Consider the following 21,666-nt stretch of genomic DNA (forward strand, 5'->3'; position numbering starts at 1 on the left):
TGCTCTGTGCAGACCTTGTCTAGAATATAGCATTAAGTTCTAGGTGCCACATTTTAGGAACAAAATTAGTATGTAGGGAGAGTCTAGTGGAATGCAACTAAGATGGTAGTGGTGGTGGTGGTGAGGATGAAGAGGATGATGGTGATGTGGATGAGGATAGTGATGATGGTGGTAATGAGGAAGATGAGGAAGATGATGATAGTGGTGATGGTGGTGGTGATGAGAATGATGATGATGGTGGTGATGGGGATGATGGGGATGATGAAGATGATTATGGTGATGTGGATGAGTGTAGCGATGATGATGGTAATGAGGAAGATGAGGAGGAGGATAGTGATGATGATGATGATGGGGATGATGGGGATGGGGATGAAGATAGTGATGGTGGTGGTAAAGATGAAGAGGAGGAGGAGGATAGTGATGATGATGATGGTGGTGGTGGGGATGATGGGGATGATGAAGATGATTATGGTGATGTGGATGAGTGTAGCGATGATGATGGTAATGAGGAAGATGAGGAGGAGGATAGTGATGATGATGATGGTGGTGGTGGCAGCGGTGTGATGACAGGGATGATGATTAGCATCTGTGCAGGACTTCAAGGTTTGCAGAACGCTTTGTATCAATCATCTCATCTGATCCTCACATACCTCACCCTGTGAAGTAGGTGCTATTACTCTCCCCATTTTACATATAAGAAAATAGTTTCAGTGAAACTGAGTAGCCTGGGGTCAAATTATTGTTAACTCTTCTTCTTGGCTACAGGCCTGGCCCTTCCCTCCACTGTACCATTTAGCAGCTATAAGGGCCTTAAATGTCATTCGATATTAGAACATGCTGAATCAATTGGAGATGTTTAGCCTGCAGACATGGGTAAACTTAGGAAGGACGTAATAGCTCTGTGCAAGTATTGGGAAGCCTGAAGACACTTTAGACTTGTTTCTACTTGGGCCTAGAAGGCAAAACTTACCAACAGAGAGTCATTGTGGAGAGGCCATTGTAGGCTTCACATTGAGCCTACGGTTAGAGCTGCCCTAAAGTGAAAGGGATTGTTTGTCTCAGAAGGCATTGCTCCCCAGGAATACTTTGGGCAGGTCTGAGATGAGCCCTTGTCAAGTAGGTCATGAAGGAGGCTGCTGTCCACATACCAGCTTGAGGAAAACAATTGAGGTCTAATTCTGTAACTCGTGTGCTAGAGTCAAGATTGAAGTTCAGGCCTGCTGTGACCCCACACCCAGTGCTCTCCTGGGGACACCCCATTCACTCTGCAAAGTTCCTTGCCTAAGCTCCTAGGGGTAGCTTTTAGTGGTAGACACAGGACCAGATTCCCCTCTACCTCTCAATCCCATGGATGTTTTTTCCCACTGTACCCCAGCTACCTGCCCCAGAGGTCATCTCAGCTCTTACTCATTCTGGCTCAGTGCTTCTCAGGACCTCCAGACAACATCGTTGGAGGGAGGGGCTTTCCGCTGGTGCAGTCATGGGCCCAATCCCAGCCACCCTCTCTTCCACAAAAGCAAATGGTTCCCACCTGTTTGTGCTTTTTCTCTTGGCTTCAAGAGGTGGCCTAGGAATCCAAGAAGCAGGTCTGGCCAGGGAGATGGGCCCACTGTTCCCCTTCCCTTTCGGTGGCTACTCTCTGGGCCTACCAGGCTGACACATGCACCTCGATGTTTGTAACCTGCAGGCTTTGCAGAATGTCAATGCCAGACTGCGCAGTCTTTATCCCAATGAACAGGACCTGTTTGATATTGTGCTGGTGACTAATAACCACGCCCACGTGGGGGTGAGGCTCATAAGCAGCATCAATCACCACGGTAAGTAAGTCAAATAAACACCGTGTGGAGGATGTGTCTGTGGCCCGGGCTGGGGGGCTGGGGGCTCTGCTGCCCCCGACTTGCCTGAGCGCAGCCCCTTTGATGCAGACACACGGGCTGCACGGTAAGTGTTTATTTGCAGATGTCAGAACAAGAGCCACCATGTGTGTTTCCAACTGCAGCAAGAGGGCTTGGCCCAAAGCTCTGGACTTAACTTGTCAAGTGTGAATTTCAGGGTCTTAATCCCAGGGTCTGCAGTATAGTTCTGTTTTCTGTTTTGTTTTGTTTTGTTCTAAACTTAGGAACTTGACATCAAGGCACTGTCAATCAGGAGGCATTCTTTCTATGATCAAACAATTCATTCACCAGTAAAACAAGCTAAACGTGTTAAATATTTAAGAAGGTTCACCTCGCTTTTCCTACCCTTACCACCAAGAACTTTAGAATCTCAGACTTGGGAGTGACCTCAAAGGTCACCTAGTCCAACCCCTCCCCACAACTCAGATCTCTTCTAAAGTATGACTGGCCAATGGTTATCCAGCTTCCTGTAGGGAAAGAAACACTACTGAACCTGTCTTTTCTTTCTCCTCCTGTGTCCTAACCCCCACACACGCACACACATGAACACACACATGAACACACAGCCTCATACCCTCATCTTAGATGAACATTCTATTGATTAAATTCCACTGAAGTCATCTTTGAGTTTAAAGAATGTTTTGAAGGATCAAAGAAATGGCCCTGAGTCTTTCTGCTTTGGGAAAGACTAGGGAATGATGCTAACACCCTCTTTTTGACTCCATCTAATGCCCAAAATTGAGTATAAGTCACTCTACCATATGTTTTCTTTGATAAAAAGGAAAAACAAACAAAAAACTCTTGTCACCTCTGTACTTGTGCCCAATCAAAATTGCAAACCTAAGAGCTATAGTGTGGGAATGAAAACTCCAAGGCTACTTGCTGACCCTCATTCCTAAGTAGAAAGCCCCTGTGCCATGTCCCCACTGAGTAGTTGTCCAGACCTCTGGTGATGGCAGTCCATGACCTACTGAGGCAGCTCAGTGCACCTTCAGCACAGCCTTCCCTGTTAGGAAGTGTTTCCTTATGTCAAAAGCCCAAATTGAACTCTGAGAAGCTTCTACTCCTTCTTCTTCATCTCTCCCTTTGAAGCCAAGCAGAAAGAGTGCTCTGCCACTTCTTCCACCTGACAGCCCTTCAAACTCTTGAAGACAGCTTGCATATCTCCCTCCCCTGAATCTCCTCTAGAGGAAGCATTTGTGGTTTCTCCAGTGGATCTTCATAGGGCATGGGGTCCAGTCTCCCATAATTCTGGTCACCCCTGTCAATAAATTCTACATAGTGTCATGATCCTTCCATAAGACTGTAAGTAGTCAGCCAAATTCACTGAATCCCACTGGAAGAACAAGAGAAGGGATGAAAGCAGACTGGAGAAGTCTGACGTGCCAGGACAAGCCCTTCCCCTATCATACACCAGACAAATGGTCATTCCTCTGGGACAGAGAAGCTGCTGTGTACAGAGGGAGTCCCTTCCACTTTTGCATGGCTTTAATTATTAGGAAGTGTTCCTTGATACAGGAAGGTGCTGCTGGAAGGGATGCCTAATAAAGCAAGGAATTTGGAATTGGAATGAAGGTTCTACACGTACAGTCCTGCCAGATTCATGTTGCCCTTCTGATCTTACCCCCAGGAGCCAAACTAATCCAAGGGCATGTGTACATAATGAGAAACTGAGAGGAGCCTCCTTACCTTACACATCCATGGCTCCCTGGTGGTTTTCTTGAGTAAAGTATCCAAAAGGATTTGAGAGGATGCAGGCTGAGAGCCAGGGATGAGACAAGAATTAAAGTGATTTCCTAATCCCGGGTCAGATGGTTGGGTCCAGGGATACCAAGAAACATCGAAAGAAAAGCTGCTAAAGAGCAAACTTAGTCCTTGCCTGAGGGCTTCAGCACACATTTGTTGGCTCCTCGGCTGGCTACAAACTGCAATGGCTTTAGCCCTTCTAGTGTGGGAGAGGTTAACCAGCAGGGGATAGCAGAAAGCAGCAGATGGACTGGCTTGGCCATCAGATGGCAGCAAGAAGCGACTCAGCAGATCCCCCACACAGCCAGAAACCAGCCAAGATGATCGGCAGAGATGTGACGCCCAACAGTGAGAAGTGTGATCCGAGGACACCAGCAGGATCAGAGACGCAAGGTGCCCTGGCCACACGTGCTCTATGGGCACACGGACAGCCACTAGCATTCCCTTTGCGGATGCCCCTCTGAGGGCGTACCAGGGATGTAGTCCTGGTGCAGGAATCCCTTCGACAGTTACTCAATAAATAACACCCAAGAAACTTGCTACGAGCAAGGTCCGTGCTGGGTACTTTGGAGACGAGATATAACAATACTGACTCTGCCGATAAGAGTAAAGAACAAGAAATAACACATTCCAGACTTCAGCACTGGCCTTTGGGGCTGCAAATATGGAGAATCCTTTTCCAGACCACAAAGCGCTTTCACATCCACTAAGTGATTCGACCTCATCACAACTACTGAAGGAATGCAAGTCAGAAGTTACTTCTATTCTTCATAGGAAGAGGGCTCAGATTGGTTTAATGGTCATCCCCAGGTCACACAATTTACATGTGGGAGAGCCAGTCCTTGAGGAGATATCGGGCCTGTGTCCTTTCCACACAGCAAGGCACCATTTTGTATGGGACGGCTCGGATTGACATTGAGAGTCACAAAGATTTTTGTTGGTTTCCTACTGACTTAAAAAAAATAAATCCTACTTTACTTATTTTGGGAGGTCCTTGATAGAATGAATTTCATCAGTGCATGAAGTTTAAATGGGCCAGCAAACAAGTTACCTGAGTGAACTGACCATAGAGTGTGTATCTGTGTCTGTGTGTGTGTGAGTAGGCCTGGGTGTGTGTCTGCATATCTATGTCTGTGTGTTTGTATATGTTTTTATCTGTTTATCTGTGTCTGTGTGTCTATATGTGTCTATGTGTGTATGTATATGTCTATGTGTCTGTGTGAGTGTTTCTGCATGTGTCTGTATATCTGTGTCTCATTATGCCTATGTGTGAGTATCTGTGTGTTGGTCTGTGTCTACATGTGTCTATCTATGTCTACGTGTATCTTTGTCTATGCGTGTCTCTCTGTGTCTGTCTGTGCGAGTGTTTCTGTGTTCCCACCTTTAGTGGATTGGTAGACTCCAATGGCCAGTAATGAATTTCACACCAAAAGGATTCGGGAAGAAAGAGGTTGATGCTTCATAGTTTTCTGAGCTTAGTCATTTGGAAGTAAGGCAGGTCCAATTGCAAAGAGACACATTAAGAACATGCTGTGGGGAGGAGCAGGAGAGGAGAAGGGAAGATAATAAGCATTTACAAATCACCTACTATGTGCTGGGCATTGTGCTAAGAGTTTTTTTTTTCTTTAATATTCTCTAATCCTTACAGAACCCTCGGGAGATAGGTGTTATTTTTATTCCCATTTTAAAGTTGAGGAAACTGAGGCAGTCACAGGTTCAGTGACTTACCCAGGGTCACACAGCTAGTAAGTGTCTGAGGCCAGATCTGAACTCAGGTCTTCCTGATTCCAGGCCCAGTGCTCTAACCACTGTGCCACCAGATGCCTCTAAGGAGAAACAATTTCTTAATAATGAAAACTGTCCAAAAGTGGAATGTGCTCTCGGATGAGGTGGTGTTCCTTTCTTCGGAGGTCTTCAAGCAGTGTCTGAACAAATGGTATGTTGTGCAGGACATTCTAGGGTTCTGTGAAGTCAATTTTGTCTTGTTAATTTGAATAGGCAACTAACATTTATTAAGCACCTACTATGTGCCAGGCACTCTAGTGAATGTTGGGAATACAAAGAAAAGCAAAAACAGTAAATAATAGTCTGTGTTCTCAAGGAGCTCACAGTCTAATGGGGGAGATAACATGGGAACACGATGTACAAGTAATCTAGAGGCAGGAAATATTGAGGATCGTCTCAGAGGAAGGCACTAGGGTCATGGGGTATGGGACAGGCTTCTGGCAGAGGTGAGACTGAAGCTGAGACTTGGAGAAAGCCAGGGAAGCTAAGAGGATAGAAATGAGAAGAGAGAGCATCCTAGGCCAAGGCCTGGCCAGAGAAGATGCACTGAGAGAGTGAGTGAGATAGGCGTGAGCAGGGAGCAGCCGGGAGGCTGGTGTCTGGCTCCCCGCCCACCAGGAAACAGAGGGGAGGAAGCTGTAAGAAAGATGACTAGTGGAAAAGTCACTGAACAGGAGCGAAAATATCTGGTTTCAAAAGCTGGGTCTGCAGCTCCCTGTGTGACCTCAGCAAGTCATAACCTCCTTGGACTTGAGAACAACTGGGGACAGAAATGCATTTCACTAACAGGGAAATGGAGAGAAAGCAGGAAGTTCTTCCAGCTTTAATGCTGCCTGGTTCTGCATTTCTCAAATCAAACCATCAGACACTCAGGAGTTGTCTAGATCCTATAGAGTGCCTGGAGTGGCGCTGTGAGTCAGGAGACAGGTGCAGGCAGATTAGCTAGAACAAACACTCCTCTTTGAGGCATGAAGACTCCAGTTCAAAGCCAGCCACTGACCCTAGTAGCTCTGGGATCGTGGGCAAGTCATTTAAGACTTTTTCATCATTATTGGAGTCCCATTCTTCCACTAAAGCTGACTATGGATAAATCATTTCTCTTTTTGAACTTTAGTATTCAACTTAAAAATGGGAATAATAGAACCTCTCTTCTCTAAATCATAATGCTAATCTAACCCAATTCAACAAATTTTAAGCACTTGCTATATATATGGCACCATGCTGGGTTCTGACAAGAGAGAACAAAAGAGGCCATGCCCCCACCGAATTTTATTCTATCAGGGTGGGAAAGGGGAAATTACAACACAGAGACAAGTAAGACACAAGTATTTTTGAGAGGGAGAAAGAGGGAGGAACAGACAGCAAGACAAAAAGAGACATAGGGATGGAGAGAAGGAGTGAAAGAAGGAGTGAGGAGAGAGGGAGAAGAGAAGATAGGACATCAGGAAAGATCTCATGAAGGGTTGGCAGCTGAACTGATTTTGAAGGAAACTAGGTATTCAAAGGAAGAATGCATTGTTTGCATTGGAGAGAGCACTTGTGCAAAGGCAAGGAATGAGAGATAAAGTGTGATTGGAACATGACTAGCTGGCTAGTCTGATTGGAGTGGATAGTCTGTGAAAAGGAATGACATAAAATAAGCCTGAAAAGATAGGTGGGAAGTCAAATTGTGGATGTCTCTGAAGGTTGTTAGGCTGAAGAGCTTGCATTTGACTACAGGCAATTGGGAGTCACTGAAGATTTGTTGTGAAGGAAGGTGAAGGAGCTAAAACATTTGATCTTTCTGAACCACAATTTATTTTCTTGTTTAACCAAAAAAGGAGAGGGGGAAGTGGACCTCTAACTTATCTTCCAGCTTTAAATTCCAACATTTGTAAGATCAAATGAGCTAATATATAGTGAGTGTCCCACAGGGCTCTGTACTGGGCCATCTTCTCCCTCTACACCACTTCACTTGGTGATCTCATCAGTTCCTATGGATTTAATTTACCATCTTTATGCTGATGAGGCAGCAGTGGAACAAAATGCAGCCTCAGTTCACAGCCAGAATATACCGTGGTTTTTATGACTAAATGACCTCTGACCCACCCCCTTCTAGATCTAAAACACTGTGGATCTATGAAATCTTTGAACTACTTATTATGACAAGCCCACAAAAATCCTCTGCAAAATGAATCTTTAAATCATAGAGCCCAAGTATAAGCAGTGCTTCCAACAGGTGATGTTGCTAACATATTGGCTGGATGTGGTTCTAACAGTGGTTCTCTTGTCTGTTCATAGGCTTATTAATTGACCGCTTCTGCCTGACTGGTGGAGAAAGCCCTATCGGCTATCTAAAGGCATATCTTACAAACTTATATCTTTCTGCAGATTCTGACAAGGTACAAGAAGCCATAGAAGAAGGTAGGGATCTGTTGTTGTTTTCTTTAATAGTCGGTAGAGCTAGACGTATACTAAACCTATAATTTCATTGGAATGTAAGCATCCCAGGTGAAATAACTTCCTCCCCCATTGCAGGTTGGCATTTTCTCTGCAACTAACAGTCTTGGGAGATGGTGAAGAGGCTGTGACTTGCCCAGGGTCAGACAGTCAGTCCACATCAGGGGCAAGGAGAACACAACTCCTCCTGGCCCTGTGGTTGCCTCTCTTCTCCACACCAAACTGTACCACCTTGCTGAGTTATTTGTCCTTTTTTTGGCTAAGTGGCCAGGCTAGCTTCCAGCTGACACCCAGGACTCAGGGGCCTCTCCACTGGGTCAGTGCTTGCACCCCATAAGCCCTACCCCTAAATGACTCCCCACAATCTACCCCAACATGCAATCACTCATCTGTAAATCAAACTCTGTTTCACCCACCTCTCTCCCAAAGGAAAAAACACTCATTCCAAGAAGGAACAACTTAAGATATGATTGATGCAGCTCCACCTTTAGTGACTCCCTGTCATCCATGAGATAAAGTCCAAACTCCTCAGGCTGCCATTCAAGGTTCTCTGTAATCTGACTCCAATCCCCATTTCCAGGCTAATGTTCTACATTCGATTCTTAATAGGAAAGCTTTGCTTCATCCAGGCTAGTCTACCCATCATTGCTGGGCTTGTGGTTTTCTAGCCTTCCTTCCTTGTTCCTGCCTTTTTCCACACCTTTTCCCCAACCTTTATCAATCCTACTTCCATTCAATTCAATTTTTCAAGATTTATAGGACATACAAGGCCCTATACTGCGATGAAAAGTAATACTTCCTGACCCTCAAGGAGTTCAATGTTTGGGGGAAGAAAAGGAGAGGGAAGTGAATACCAAAAAGTTCAATACCCATGACCATAATGGGGCCAAAGACCTCTTCCTTCTTCAAGTCATCCCTGATCACTTCAGCCCATTAATCTCTAATCCCTGTTGCTGACAGATGGATCTTAGGACTTAGAGCTGGAAGAGACCTCAGGGATCATGTAATTCAACGAATTCATTGTACATGGATTAGAGAATTAATGCAATGACCCCTGATCCCTTGAGTACAATGGATCCAACTAGCCAACTTGGTGAGATTGTGCAGTGTGACAGACAAGTACAAGGACCAATGAGGTATTTCAAATTTGTTCCTTGCAAACTTGGAGGAGTCCCATGTGCCTCCAACACTCTGCAATAATGAACAACCTGAACCAAAATCCAATCCTTTCTTATCTTGTTAACTCTTTTCACAAGTCTCTTACCTCTCCCCTTCATTACTCTACCACCTATATATTCAGGTGCGTGGTTTATTAATCCCTGTCGGACCCACGTCAAGTAGCATCAGGTTTTGTTTTTTTTTTTTTTTTACCATTTCTCACTGTCTCTTCCTTCATCCCCGTCTCATACATATTTACCAGGGCAAACCCCTCTACATGCACAAGTGATCCCGTTCCACCCTGTCCTCTCTTGCAGATTGCTCCACTACCATCTTCACTCTTTTACTCACCTTCAGTGATTTCATTTCTCCCTGTCTCCGGCCACTTCCTACTCCTTACACATATGTTCACATCTCAGCAATCCTCAAAAAACTCTGACTTGACATGTCTAGCCTTGGGCTCTATGGTCCAATACCTTTCCTCCCTTTCAGGGCTAAAGTACTTGAGAAGGTCATCTACAAATGCGATCTCCATTTCCTTTCCTCTCATCCTCTTAATTCACTAAAACCTGGCTGCTGCTTCTTGTCCTCCTCCTCCTCCCCCTCCTCTTTCTCCCCCTCCCTTTCCTTCTCCTCTTTCCCTTTCTCCCTCCTCTTCCCCTTTCCCTCTCCTCTTCCTCCTTATTCTCTTCCTCCTCCCCTCCCCCTCCTTCTTTTCCTCCTCCTGTTCCTCTTCCTCCTTTTTATTCTGGTCGTTAAGACGCCTAAATAATTTTCTTGGGGCAGCTAGGGGGCCCAGTGGATAGAGCACTGGCCCTGGAGTCAGGAGGACCTGAGTTCAAATCTGGCCTCAGATGCATAACATTTACTAGCTGTGTGACTCTGGGCAACTCACTTAACCCTAATTGCCTGACCATAAATAAATAAATAAATACATAAAAATTTCTTTCTTTTTCATGCTTAATATTTTATTTTCCCCAATTTCATATAAAAACAATTCTAACAATATATATTTTGTAATTTTGAGTTCCAAATTCTCTCCTTCTTTCTTTTCTTTCCTCTCTACCTGAGACAGTGAGCAATTTGATATAGAATATAAATGTATTGTCATGGAAAATATTTGAATATTAGTCATGCTGTGAAAGAAAACAGTTTAAAAAAAGAAAAAGAAAGAAAGCTTAAAAAGTATGCTTTGATATAAATTCAAATTCCATCATTTCCTTCTCTAGAGATGGATAGTATTTTTCTTCACAAGTCCTTCAGAATTGTCTTGGATCAAATATATTGCTGAGAACAGCTAAGTCATTCACCGCTGATTGTTGTACAATATCACTGTTACTGTGTGCAATGTTCTCCTGGTTCTGCTCACTTCACTTCGCATCAGTTAATGTAACAGATTTTTCTGAGGGCATCCTGTTCATCATTTCTTATAGCACAATAATATTCTATCACAATCATATGTAACAACTTGTTCAGTCATTCCCCAATTTATGGACATCCTCTCAATTACCAATTCTTTGCCACCATTAAAAGAGCTGTTATAAATATTTTTGTACATATAGTCCTTTTCCTTTTTGTTTTTTTGTCTTTTTGAGATACAGAATTAGTAGTGGTATTACTGGGTCAAAGAGTATGTATGGTTTTATAAAACAGTTCTAAATGACTCTACGGAATGGCTGAATCAGTTTACAACTCCACCAACAGTGCATTAGTGTCTCAATTTCCTCACATTCCCTTTGACATTTGTCACTTTCCTTTTCTGTCATATTAGCAAATCTGATAGGTGTGGGGTATAAAGTCTGGCTTCTGGCATAATTGCTCAAAAAAACTGTTCTCTCCAAAGCTGCCAATGATTTATGTCTTCCAATTTAGCAAGATTTTTTTTTAATTGTATAATATTTTATTTGTTATAGTCAACCAAAAATCTGCCTTCTCATTCTCCCACTCTAACTGTCCCCTCCTTACCCCAATTAAGAAAAACAAAATCTATTATAAACATTTATAGACAATCAAAACAACTTTCCACACTGGCCACATCTAAAAAATATATTTGTCTCATTATGAATCTTCACCTTTCTTATCAGAGGGTGGGCATCACATCTGGAATCCCAGTTGTTCATTACATTGATAAGAGTTTAGTACAATAGTATCCAATCACATTTATATACCACAACTTGTGCATCCATTCCCCAGTTTATAAGCACTGCTTCAGAGTTCCATTCTTTTCCACTTTAAAAGAGCTATAAATATTTTTGTACACCCTTAGAGTTTTCTTTGCTTAGGACTAATTGCTTCCTCCACCCACCCCTTTATCTTCCTCCCTTCTAGCTTCCTGTCGAGTGCAATATATTTCTTTCTTTTTTTTTAATATAAATTTATTTATTTTTAGTTTTCAACATTCACTTTCACAAGATTTTGAGTTCCAAATTTTCACCCCATCTCGCCTCTCCCCCCACCCCGAGACGGCATGCATTCTGAATATCCCTTCCCCTAGTCTGTCCTCTCTTCTATCTCTCTCCCCTTCTCTTATCCCCTTCCCCTTCTATTTTCCTGTAGGGCACGATAAACTTCTGTATCCCATTTCCTATATTTCTTATTTCCCAGTAGCATGTGAAAACATTTTTAAACACATGTTTTTAAAACTTTAGGTTTCAAATTTTCTCTCTTCCTCCCTCCCCAACCACCCTCATTGAAAAGGCAAGCAACTCCATATAGGTTGTACATGTGCAGTTATGCAAAACACTTCCATAGTAGACATGTTGTGAAAAACTAACTCTATTTCCCTTAATCCTATCCTGCCCTCCCATTTATTCTATTCTTTCTTTTGACCCTGTCCCTCCTCAGAAGTATTTACTTCTGATTACCCTCTTTCCCAATCTTCCCTCCTCTCTATCAACCCCCTGCTCTCTTGTCCCCTTCTCCCCCTATTTTTCTGTAGGGTAAGACAGATTTCCATACCCAATTGAATGTGTATGTTATTCCCTCCTTAAGCCAAATCCTATGAGAATAAGATTCACTCATTCCCTCTCACCTTCCCCCGTTTTCCCCTCTACTGTAAGAGACTTTTCTTTTCTATTTTTTTGTGAGATAATTTACCCCATTCTACCTCTCCCTTTCTTCTTCTCTGAGTATAATCCTCTCTCATCCCTTAATTTTATTCTCCAGATATGACCCCTTAATCTTCAGCTCACCGTGTGCACTCTATCTATCCATCTATCTATCTACACATACATATATTTTTCTTCCTCCAACTACCCTAATACTGACAAAGGTCTCATGAGTTATAAATATCATCTTTCCATGCAGAAATATAAACAGTTCAATCTTAATAAGTCTCTTATGATTTCTCTTTCCTGTTTACCTCTTCATGTTCCACTGAGTCCTGTATTTGAAAGTCAAATTTTCTATTCAGCTCTGGTCTTTTCATCAAGAATGCTTGAAAGTCCTCTATTTCACTGAATGACCATTTTTTCCCCTGAAGGATTATACTCAGTTTTGCTGGGTAGGTGATTCTTGGTTGTAATCCTATCTCCTTTGCCCTCTGGAATATTATATTCCATGCCCTGCAGTCCTTTAATGTAGAAGCTGCTAAATCTTGTGTTATCCTGATTGTGTTTCCACAGTACTTGAACTGTTTCCTTCTGGCAGCTTGTAATATTTTCTCCTTGACCTGGGAACTCTGGAATTTGGCTATAATATTCCTAGGAGTTTTCCTTTGGGGATCTCTTTCAGGAGGAGATCTGTGGATTCTTTCAATTTCTATTTTGCCCTCTGGTTCTAATATCTCAGGGCAGTTTTCCTTGATAATTTCTTGAAAGATGATGTCTAGGCTCTTTTTTTGATCATGGCTTTCAGATAGTCCAATAATTTTTAAATTCTCTCTCCTGGATCTATTTTCCAGGTCAGTTGTTTTTCCAATGAGATATTTCACATTGTTTTCTAATTTTTCATTCTTTTGGATTTGTTCTACTGTGTCATGATTTCTCATAAAGTCACTATCTTCCAATTGCTCTATTCTAATTTTTAAGGAAGTATTTTCTTCAGTAAGCTTTTGGACTTCCTTTTCCATTTGGCCAATTTTGCTTTTTAGGGCATTCTTCTCCTCATTGGCTTTTTGGACCTCTTTTGCCATTTGGGTTAGGCTATATTTTAAGATGTTATTTTCTTCAGTATTTTTTGGGTTCTCCTTTAGCAAGCTGTTGACTTTTTTTCATGATTTTCTTCCATCACTCTCAGTTTTTCCTCTACTTCCCTTACTTGCTTCTCAAAATCCCTTTTGAGCTCTTCCAAGGCCTGGGACTGATTCATATTTTTCTTGGAGGCTTTGGATGTAGGAGCTTTGACTTTGTTGTCTTCTTCTGGTTGTATATTTTGATCTTCTTTTTCACCAAAGTAAGATAATATAGTCTGACTCTTTTTGCACTGCTTGCTCATGATCCTGGCCAATTACTTGAGTTTTAAACTCTTTGTTAAGGTATGAATCTGCTTCCAATGTGGAGAATGTACTGTCCCAAGCTTCAGGGGTTTGTACAGCTGTTTTCAGAGATACTTGTAGGGACCTGTAAATTTTCAGTTCTTCCAAGGTGGTATGATAAGGGGTGAAGTGTTTACTCCTTTCCTGGCCTTTGACTAGAAGTACTCCTTTCTGTCCTGTAACTGTGAGGAGGGGTTTCTCTCCCCAGCCACTACAAGCTCCACCAAGCCTGCACCCCTCCTCACCTCAGCACCGCTGCCCAGAACTGTGGCCCAGATCCAAACATGGGCAAAGCAAGAGATTCCTGCCTCAGCACTGGCAAAGAGATCCCTGCAATCCTTCTCTGATCAGCCACTGGATTCCCCCTCAGTCTGTGGGCTGGAAGCTAGGGGAAGCAGCTGCCCCCCCCCAGGGCCACACTCGGGGAATGGAGCTGAGACCCCACCTTCCTTTCTCAGAACCGACAGAAACAGACTTTTCCCACTGACCTTCTAAGCTCTCTTTGGTATTGGTGGATTGAGGAGTCTGGAAACCTCCACAGCTGCCCAAGATTCACTCCTCTGAGGCCTGCTCCAGGTTCACTGTGGCCTGCGCTCACCCACACTGCGGCCTGCTCGCCCATGCTGCGGCCCGCACGCCCATGCCTTGCTGAGCTGCTCTCCCAGCACAGCATGATACACCTTTCTGATCAATCATCCAGGTTGTCTTGGGCTGTAAATTTGTTTCACTCTGTCTTTTTGTGGGTTCTGCTGCTTCAGAATTTGTCTAGAGCCATTTTTATGAGTATGTGGAGGGGTTTGGAGGAGAGCTCAAGCAAGTCATTCCTTTCACTCTGCCATCTTGGCTCTGCCCCCTAGTGCAATGTATTTCTGTACTTATTTATGTTTATGTATATGGGCAGGGTGTTCTTCTCTCTTTTGACCAGTCCAGATGAGACTGAGGTTCAAGTGTCTGTCTCTGCCCCCCAACCCCTTCCTCCTTTCTACAGATGCCTACTTGTATACTCCGATTATGTGAAATAATTTCCCCTACCTCTTCACCTCCCCACCAAACTCTGGTGTATTCCTCTTCCTCTCTCTATTTGTTTATTAAAATCAACAAGTTTTTGTTTTGTTTTGTTTTACTTCAGAAAAATTTAATCAATAAGCATCAAATGTACTTTTCATTGATAACTGCAAAACTGAAAATTACTATATTTTAAGTATTCTACTTAAGAAGGTTAGCGATTTTTTTTTTATTATTCTGGGAAGCACTGTGAGCCTAGCATCAATCTGTTCAGATGAATATTGGTTTTGACTAGCTTAGTCACTTTATTTCTGCTGATGCTAATATCTAAGGATTTTTTCACTTTTCAAGTCTATAAGAAGTAGACTGAGTTATTTGTGTCCTTTTGCATTTTAGCAAGTTCTTTTACATAATTTAAAAGAATAACTTTTGAAATGGAAATTCACAACACACCACATCAGGAATCACATGTCCAGTTCAAATGCATTTGGTTCAAGTGTACTCAAATTTTCTTCTATGCCTCAGGAAACAATTTTTGCAACAGATCTGGCAATAGATCTGGAACATCTTTGCTACTGTGTTACATGGTACAGTTTCCAGAAAGACACCTTTCTCTGTATCAATAAGACTTGAGATGGGTTTCCACGCCTTTGGTGTCTTTCATTCCTTCAGATAACTGGTACACTTACAATTCTATAGTCACCAGCAAGGATTTCCTCCATATCATCCTGGTCACATCATCCATATTTGTTCTAGTTCAACTATTTTACCCATCTCTAATACCTCCAGGATGAAATATAAAATCCTTTGGCCTTTAAAGTCCTTTATAGCTTGTCTTCTTCCTACCTTTGCAGGCTTCTTTCACCTGACTCCCTTTCATTCACTCTGCCCTCTCTGTCAGCACTAGCTTATGGGCTGTTTTCCACACAGGACCCTCCACCTCCCATCTCCCAGGACTGAAATGTTCTTTCCTTTCCTGTCTGTCTCTACTTCTCTGGCTTCTTTTAAGATTCAGCTCAAAGACCACCTCTTCCAGGAAACTTGCCCAGTTTTCTAGGGAACAGCCTCTTCCTTTGAAATTATCTCCCACCTGCTTTGAATAAATCTTATTTGTACCTGGTTATTTACATGTTTCTTCTCCATCAGATTGGGAGCCCCTCGAGAGCAGGGGGTATTTTTACTTTTCTTTGTATCTATGGCACTTAGCACAGGGCCTGTCACAGGATAAGTATTTAATTAATGCTTGTTCCATTTGGGAGCAGGGGATGGATGGTGCAAGATGTGAAAAGAGAAGGAAAGACTGCGAATGAAAAATTTACACACTTGCTCACAGAAGCTGGGCATATGAAAGCAAGGCAATGTTATGTTAAATTTGATAAATGTTTTTAAATTATGGGTGGTACTTTAACCAAAATTTCATGTATGACCCTCTTTTTTGCTTATTCTTTGTATAGGAAAATGTCCATATTTGTTGACGTATATTAGTTGCATAACTAAAAAAGAGTTTAAACAAAGGAGGGGGGCAGAGGTTCCAGGGGCACTGCGATGGTGCTAACAGAGCCGTGCTATGTGTTTACAGGGATTGCTGCAGCTACAATGTACCTGGGGAATAAAGACTTGCCATTCTCAGATACACAACTCCGAGTGGCCTTTGATGGGGATGCTCTCCTTTTCTCTGATGACTTTGACCAGAACATCAATGCAACAGGACCAGACAAGACTTCTCAGCAAGACCCATTTAGTAAGGACAAGCCTCTTGCCCAGGTAAGGTGAAAAAGTCTTTCCTAGACACCAAATGTCAGTGGGAGGAGACCCCATGAATCAATCTAATCCTAACCCTTCATTTTGCTGGTAGGGGAAGTGACTCAATTAGACCACATCCCTGTTCATGGGTCATGCTGGAGATTCTCCCTGATACCTCCTTTTCAATTCTGATAAAATTACACAATTCCAGCATTTTAAGAGGAAGCTCTGTGACCCTCAAGGCCAACATGTACCTTGAAAAGAGTCCTCTCTGTAGCATTCTGGAGAAGAGGTCACTGAGCTGTTCAGCTCGGTTTTGCTTGAAGGCCTCCAGAGAAGGAGAACCACTGCCTTTTGGGTCAACCCATTAAGAAGGTTAACCTGATGTCCAGCATCCATCTGTCCCCTAGTGATGGCCCCTCTTTGCTTCTAGTGCTTTCTTCTGAAGACACAGAATAAGTCTGGGCCCCCTTCCACGTGAAAGCCTTTTAAACCAGAGGAGATTTTGCAGAGGTCCTTCTAATGCTGTTCTTCTCCAGCTTCAACACACCAAGTTCCTTCAACTGACCTGTATAGAGTGTGAACAGAAGGACCTCCAAAACTTTTCTTCTTCTTCATTCACTTTTATCATCTGTAAAAAAGTATTTCTTACTTTACTATATCTTAATGTTACTTACAACTGGTTTTATTTTAAACTTTATTTTTACAAATCCCTTTTACATTTTTTCAATGATCAATTATAACAAGATACAGCAAAAGAAAGTGACTAAAATATCCATACCCTTTGATTTAGAAATCCCAGTGCTAGGCTTTTACTTCAAGAAGGGAAAGACAGAAATAAAGATTCTATAGAGATCAAAATATTTACAGTAGCATAAAACAACTGGAAAGAAAGTAGATGGCCATCTGTTGGAAAATGGATAAATCCATTGTGGTCTGTGAAGGCAATGAAAATATTACTAAAATGTAAGGAAGGATGACTATGAAGAATCCAGAGAAGCATCGAGAACCTCATATGAACTGATAAAAAGCGAAGTAAATGGAACCAAGACAACAATACACACAGTGCCCATGGCCATGGAAATGGAAGAAGAACAGCAGCAACAATGGCAACGGCAACACAAAACAGGAAGGAACCGTGCAACATCACAGAGCCCACACGTGGGCCCTCCAGAGAGACAGCAGCAAGAGTCCTGTGGACCGGGAATAAAACACTGGGACCGGGTAATGAGCTGGTAGTTCTGCTAAACGAGTTTCTCTCTCTCTCTCTCTCTCTCTCTCTCTCTCTCTCTCTCTCTCTCTCTCTCTCTCTCTCTCTCTCTCTCTCTTTCTCTCTCTCTCTCTCTCTCTCTCTCTCTCTCTCCCCCCTCCTCTCTCTGTTTCCTCATCTCTCTCTCTCTGTTTCTCTCCTCTCTCTGTATCACTGTCTCCTCATCTCTATCTCTCTCTCCTCTCTCTCTCTGTCTCATCTCTGTCTCTCTGTGTCTCCTCATCTCTGTCTCTGTCTCTCTCTGCTCTTTTCTCTCATCTCCTCATCTCTATCACTGTCTCTCTCTCCTATCTCTCTGTCTCCTCATCTCTCTCTGTCTCTCTCCTCTCTCTGTCTCCTCATCTCTGTCTCTGTCTCTCTCTCTCTGCTCTTTTCTCTCATCTCCTCATCTCTGTCTCTGTCTCTCTCTCTGTCTCTCTTTCTTTTCCCCTTCCTTTATTTCTTTCTCCGTTTCAAGAAATGGCTTTCTGGGAAGGGAAGAAGTAGGCATATATTGGAAAGTCAATATTTGTTTGAAAACAAGTACAGATAAAAACACACCGTTTTTATCTCCCTCGGTCCATGCTGCTGTCCTCCTCAATCTCATATGTGTAGGCTGTTCTACGAGACTCCTGCTCGTCTACATCTGGAATTTTATCGAGTAGACGTCCCCTCAGTTGATGCAGATGTTGGCCTATCTCTGCCAGTTTATCCTGTGTGCTTTTGCCTATAGGCCCTCCTTGCTGTCTTGTGATGTCACGAGGTCATCTCTTCATAGTAACTGTGAGTTCCTTGAAGACCAAGTTTCACTTTACATCTAAGGATGCTGTTCCAAATCCTCATCTGGATGAGGAAGTTAACCCAGGATTCTCAGAGGCTGAGCCCACTGAGGGAAGCTCAAGCAGGCTCCTGGCTCGACACTTCAGGGACCGTGAGGGCATAGGCATTTCCTCCACGAGTCTGGATCCTGCCCCATCCACAAGGTTCTGCCAAAGGCACTAGAGGTCATTTCTCAGGAGTCTCTGCTTTTCTCTCCCCCCACCTAAACCTATTCTCCTCTACATTGATCTATGTACTCAGGATAAGGTGGCACTTCTGCTAATCAAGTATAACACCTTTTCTTGGGCTCCCAATCTAATCCCATCCCACCTCCAGGAAAATATCTCTTTTACTATCCACCCTATCCTTTATTCAGCTTTCCTGCCCTTCGGGTAAACAGCAAGCTATCACTCGGCCCTGCCTTCCTTGCTGTTCTTTCATTGCCAAACTTCAGAAAACATGATCTTCTCCTGCTGTCATGACTTCCTCAATAGCCACTCCCTTTCCCTCCTTTGCCATATGGTTACCGACCCTTCCCCTCTATTGAAATTCCTCTCTTAAAGGTTAATAATGATTCCAACATTGCTAGTCTTTTCTCAATATGAATTCCCATTCACCTCAATGACTTCTTACACTGCTGATCACCCCCTCTACCTGGACTTTCTCACTTCTTTTGACACTTCACCTCAATCTCCTTTGCTGAAACATCCTCCAGCTCCCACTCCCCATTAAATGTGGGTGTCCTCCCCCAACATTGTTCTGGGTACTTTTCTCCTTCTACCCTCCATACCTTCATTATCTCCCCAACTTCGTGGCTTTAACTATCACCTCCCAAATCCATACATCTTACTCTTACTCCTCATAAGAATTCTAGTCCCATATTTCCAGCTGATTGTACTAGGATGTCCTGCCAGCATCTAAAACTCAACATCAAATGCAACACATCATCTTTTTACCTAAACCAATCTGTCCCAACTTCCCTGTGTTGTGAAGGGCATTGCCACCTTGCCATTCCAGGCTTCTTCCTCTCCTTTGGCATTCTGTATCATAAGTCTGCAAAATCTGCCTCCATACTATCCCTCATCTGTTCCCTTCCCTCCACTCTCACAGATCAAACTTTGTGCCAGACTCTCAGGCACTCTAGTCTACATTATTCCAATAGAGTTGGCCTTCTTGCTTCCAGGCTCTTAAAAAGAAGCTGAAAATGAAAGCATGTTAAAGTAAGAAGGGACCACAACTGCCATCTTGTCCAAGCCACCCCTGAAAGGGATCTGCACTCTCACCTAACTGACAAGGGGTTCTTCCGGACCTGTTTAATGATCCACAACAGGGGAGAACCTGTCCGCTGAAGCAGCCCACTCCACTGCTGCCCACCTCTAATTGTTAGGAAGCCTTCCCCTGCCATGTCTTCTCCACCTGACCACAAGCATCCACTGGTCTCTTTCCAGGCCCCTCTATTGTTCCCGGGTCTGTCCTGCAGAGGGGCAACTACACAGCTCTTTATCATCTTTCTGAAAGCCTCCATTCTTCTCCAAGACCCCCTCATCTTTGGCTCCGCTTCCCACATAATGGTGAATACTGTAGGCACCATGCTAGGTACCATGGCAGCCTTGCTTCTACCAGTAGGCTCTGTGCCTATAAGAATCACTTCGAGAAGCCCCCTGGCGGTCTGCACACACACCCAGGTGACATGTCTGCAGTGCTCAGAAAGACGATAAAGAGCCGTGTAGTCACCCCTCTGCAGGCAGCCACCAGATATCAAGAGTCATCTCCGCCCATCTCCCCAGGTGACCCCTTCTTATGCAAGGGCTCCTGTGCATCCAAATTGACCTTTCCAACCAGAGGACCCAGCTCCAAGGGAGCAAGTCTTATTCCCTGGGCAGTCTGGCCAGATACACTCTGTGCCCATGCAAGGACTCGTCTTCTTCTGCATCCCTGGGTGAGGATTCATTTGCTGGGCTGGGCTGGGCTGGAAGTTGCCTCAAGTCTTAGGCACAAAATCCTGATGGGGAGGTCTACTTCAGACATGAAGGATCAGGGGGAGCACAGGAAAGGAAGGAGAGATAGAGAGGAGTCCGTGTACCTGAAATGCAAACTATGTGAAGGGGAGACAAGATTAGAGCCAGAAAGGAGACAGCCTGGAAAGCCAGGCTCTGGGGTCTATACATCACAAGTGGGAGGGAAGGAGTCACAAAGGAAGAGGCAACATTCATCTCTCACAGGGGACTATGGGATCTGGAGGCCATGTCCACAAAGGTTAGTGGTTCTGAGCTTCTGATATATCCTTTTTCTCATCACCATATGAAGAAGGAGATATGGGGGAAATCAAGGCACAGAAAGATCCAGCAGGCTACCGTGAGCCCTGCGTATGTAACCCATGAACAAAAACCAGGTCTAAGATTTGTGTATAGCATCTAGGACTTCCCTGAGTTCTTCCAAATACCCTTCATCATTACTGTCCGTTCAATTCCCAGGGTCCCTTGAAACAATTCCTAGAAGACTTAGGGCGGCTGCAAAAGAAGTTTTATGCCAAGAATGAGAGGCTGCTCTGCCCCATCAGGACCTACCTCATCACCGCCAGGAGCGCCGCCAGCTCAGGGGCCCGTGTGCTCAAGACACTGCATGCCTGGGGCCTCGAGATCGATGAGGCTCTCTTCCTGGCAGGGGTTCCCAAGGGGCCCATCTTGGTGAAAATACGGCCCCACATCTTCTTTGATGACAACATGTTCCACATCAAGGAAGTACAGAAGTCTGGAACCATCATAGCCAGTGTACCCTTCCCCAGCCCCCTCAGAGGTAGCCTAAGTCAGGAAGGGGAGAAGAAATAAAATATAGAGCACTAATCATGGGGCCCTAGGGCAAGCTTGTCTAGTTTAGTCACCATCAGAGGGAAGGAAGTAGGAAGAGAGAGGAATGGGGAGAAGAAGGAGGGAGGGGAGAAAGGAGCAGGGGTGTGGCAGGGACAGAGAGTGACAGGGATGGGGGAGAGAGGGGGAGAAGAAAGACAGAGACAGACAGAGACAGAGAGGAAGACAGAGAGAGAGAGAAAATGTGGTGAATGAGGTATGTGGTGTTTTACCTATTGAATAAAAAAGCAGACGGCTCAATTCCAAGACCCAGCCTTTTTGAAAAGATGTTGCAGTGATAGTTTCATTTATTCATACACATACTCATGAATCATATCCTTGGTTGGACTATTGAGTTACATTTGAATAGTTTCCTATTCTGCTGTTACATATAATCTATGTACCCACACAACATTTGTGCAATCAATGAAAATCTGTACTAATGTTCCATTAGGCTGAGACCACCCTTGAAACCTAGACACGCAGCCCTCCCCTGGCAGAACGGGT

The 21,666-nt window shown here is 43.7% G+C and overlaps 1 protein-coding gene across 4 annotated transcripts in view; it reads left to right on the top strand.

Moving 5' to 3' along the window:
• Positions 1-21,428, top strand: part of NT5C1B (5'-nucleotidase, cytosolic IB) — a 53,154-nt gene extending 31,726 nt beyond the window's left edge. For all 4 annotated transcript variants that reach the window (XM_020967449.2, XM_078149220.1, XM_020967451.2 and 1 more), the window contains 4 exons: positions 1,688-1,817; positions 7,707-7,829; positions 16,082-16,266; positions 20,788-21,428. In XM_020967449.2, the coding sequence (XP_020823108.1) occupies positions 1,688-1,817; positions 7,707-7,829; positions 16,082-16,266; positions 20,788-21,141 (792 nt within the window). In that variant the 3' untranslated portion in view covers positions 21,142-21,428. The remainder of the gene's footprint in view (positions 1-1,687; positions 1,818-7,706; positions 7,830-16,081; positions 16,267-20,787) is intronic.
• Positions 21,429-21,666: the final 238 nt, after the last annotated feature.

Source organism: Phascolarctos cinereus, unplaced genomic scaffold (genome assembly GCF_003287225.1).
Source record: "Phascolarctos cinereus isolate Bilbo 61053 unplaced genomic scaffold, phaCin_HiC Scaffold_2;HRSCAF=192, whole genome shotgun sequence".
Taxonomy (NCBI): Eukaryota; Metazoa; Chordata; class Mammalia; order Diprotodontia; family Phascolarctidae; genus Phascolarctos; species Phascolarctos cinereus.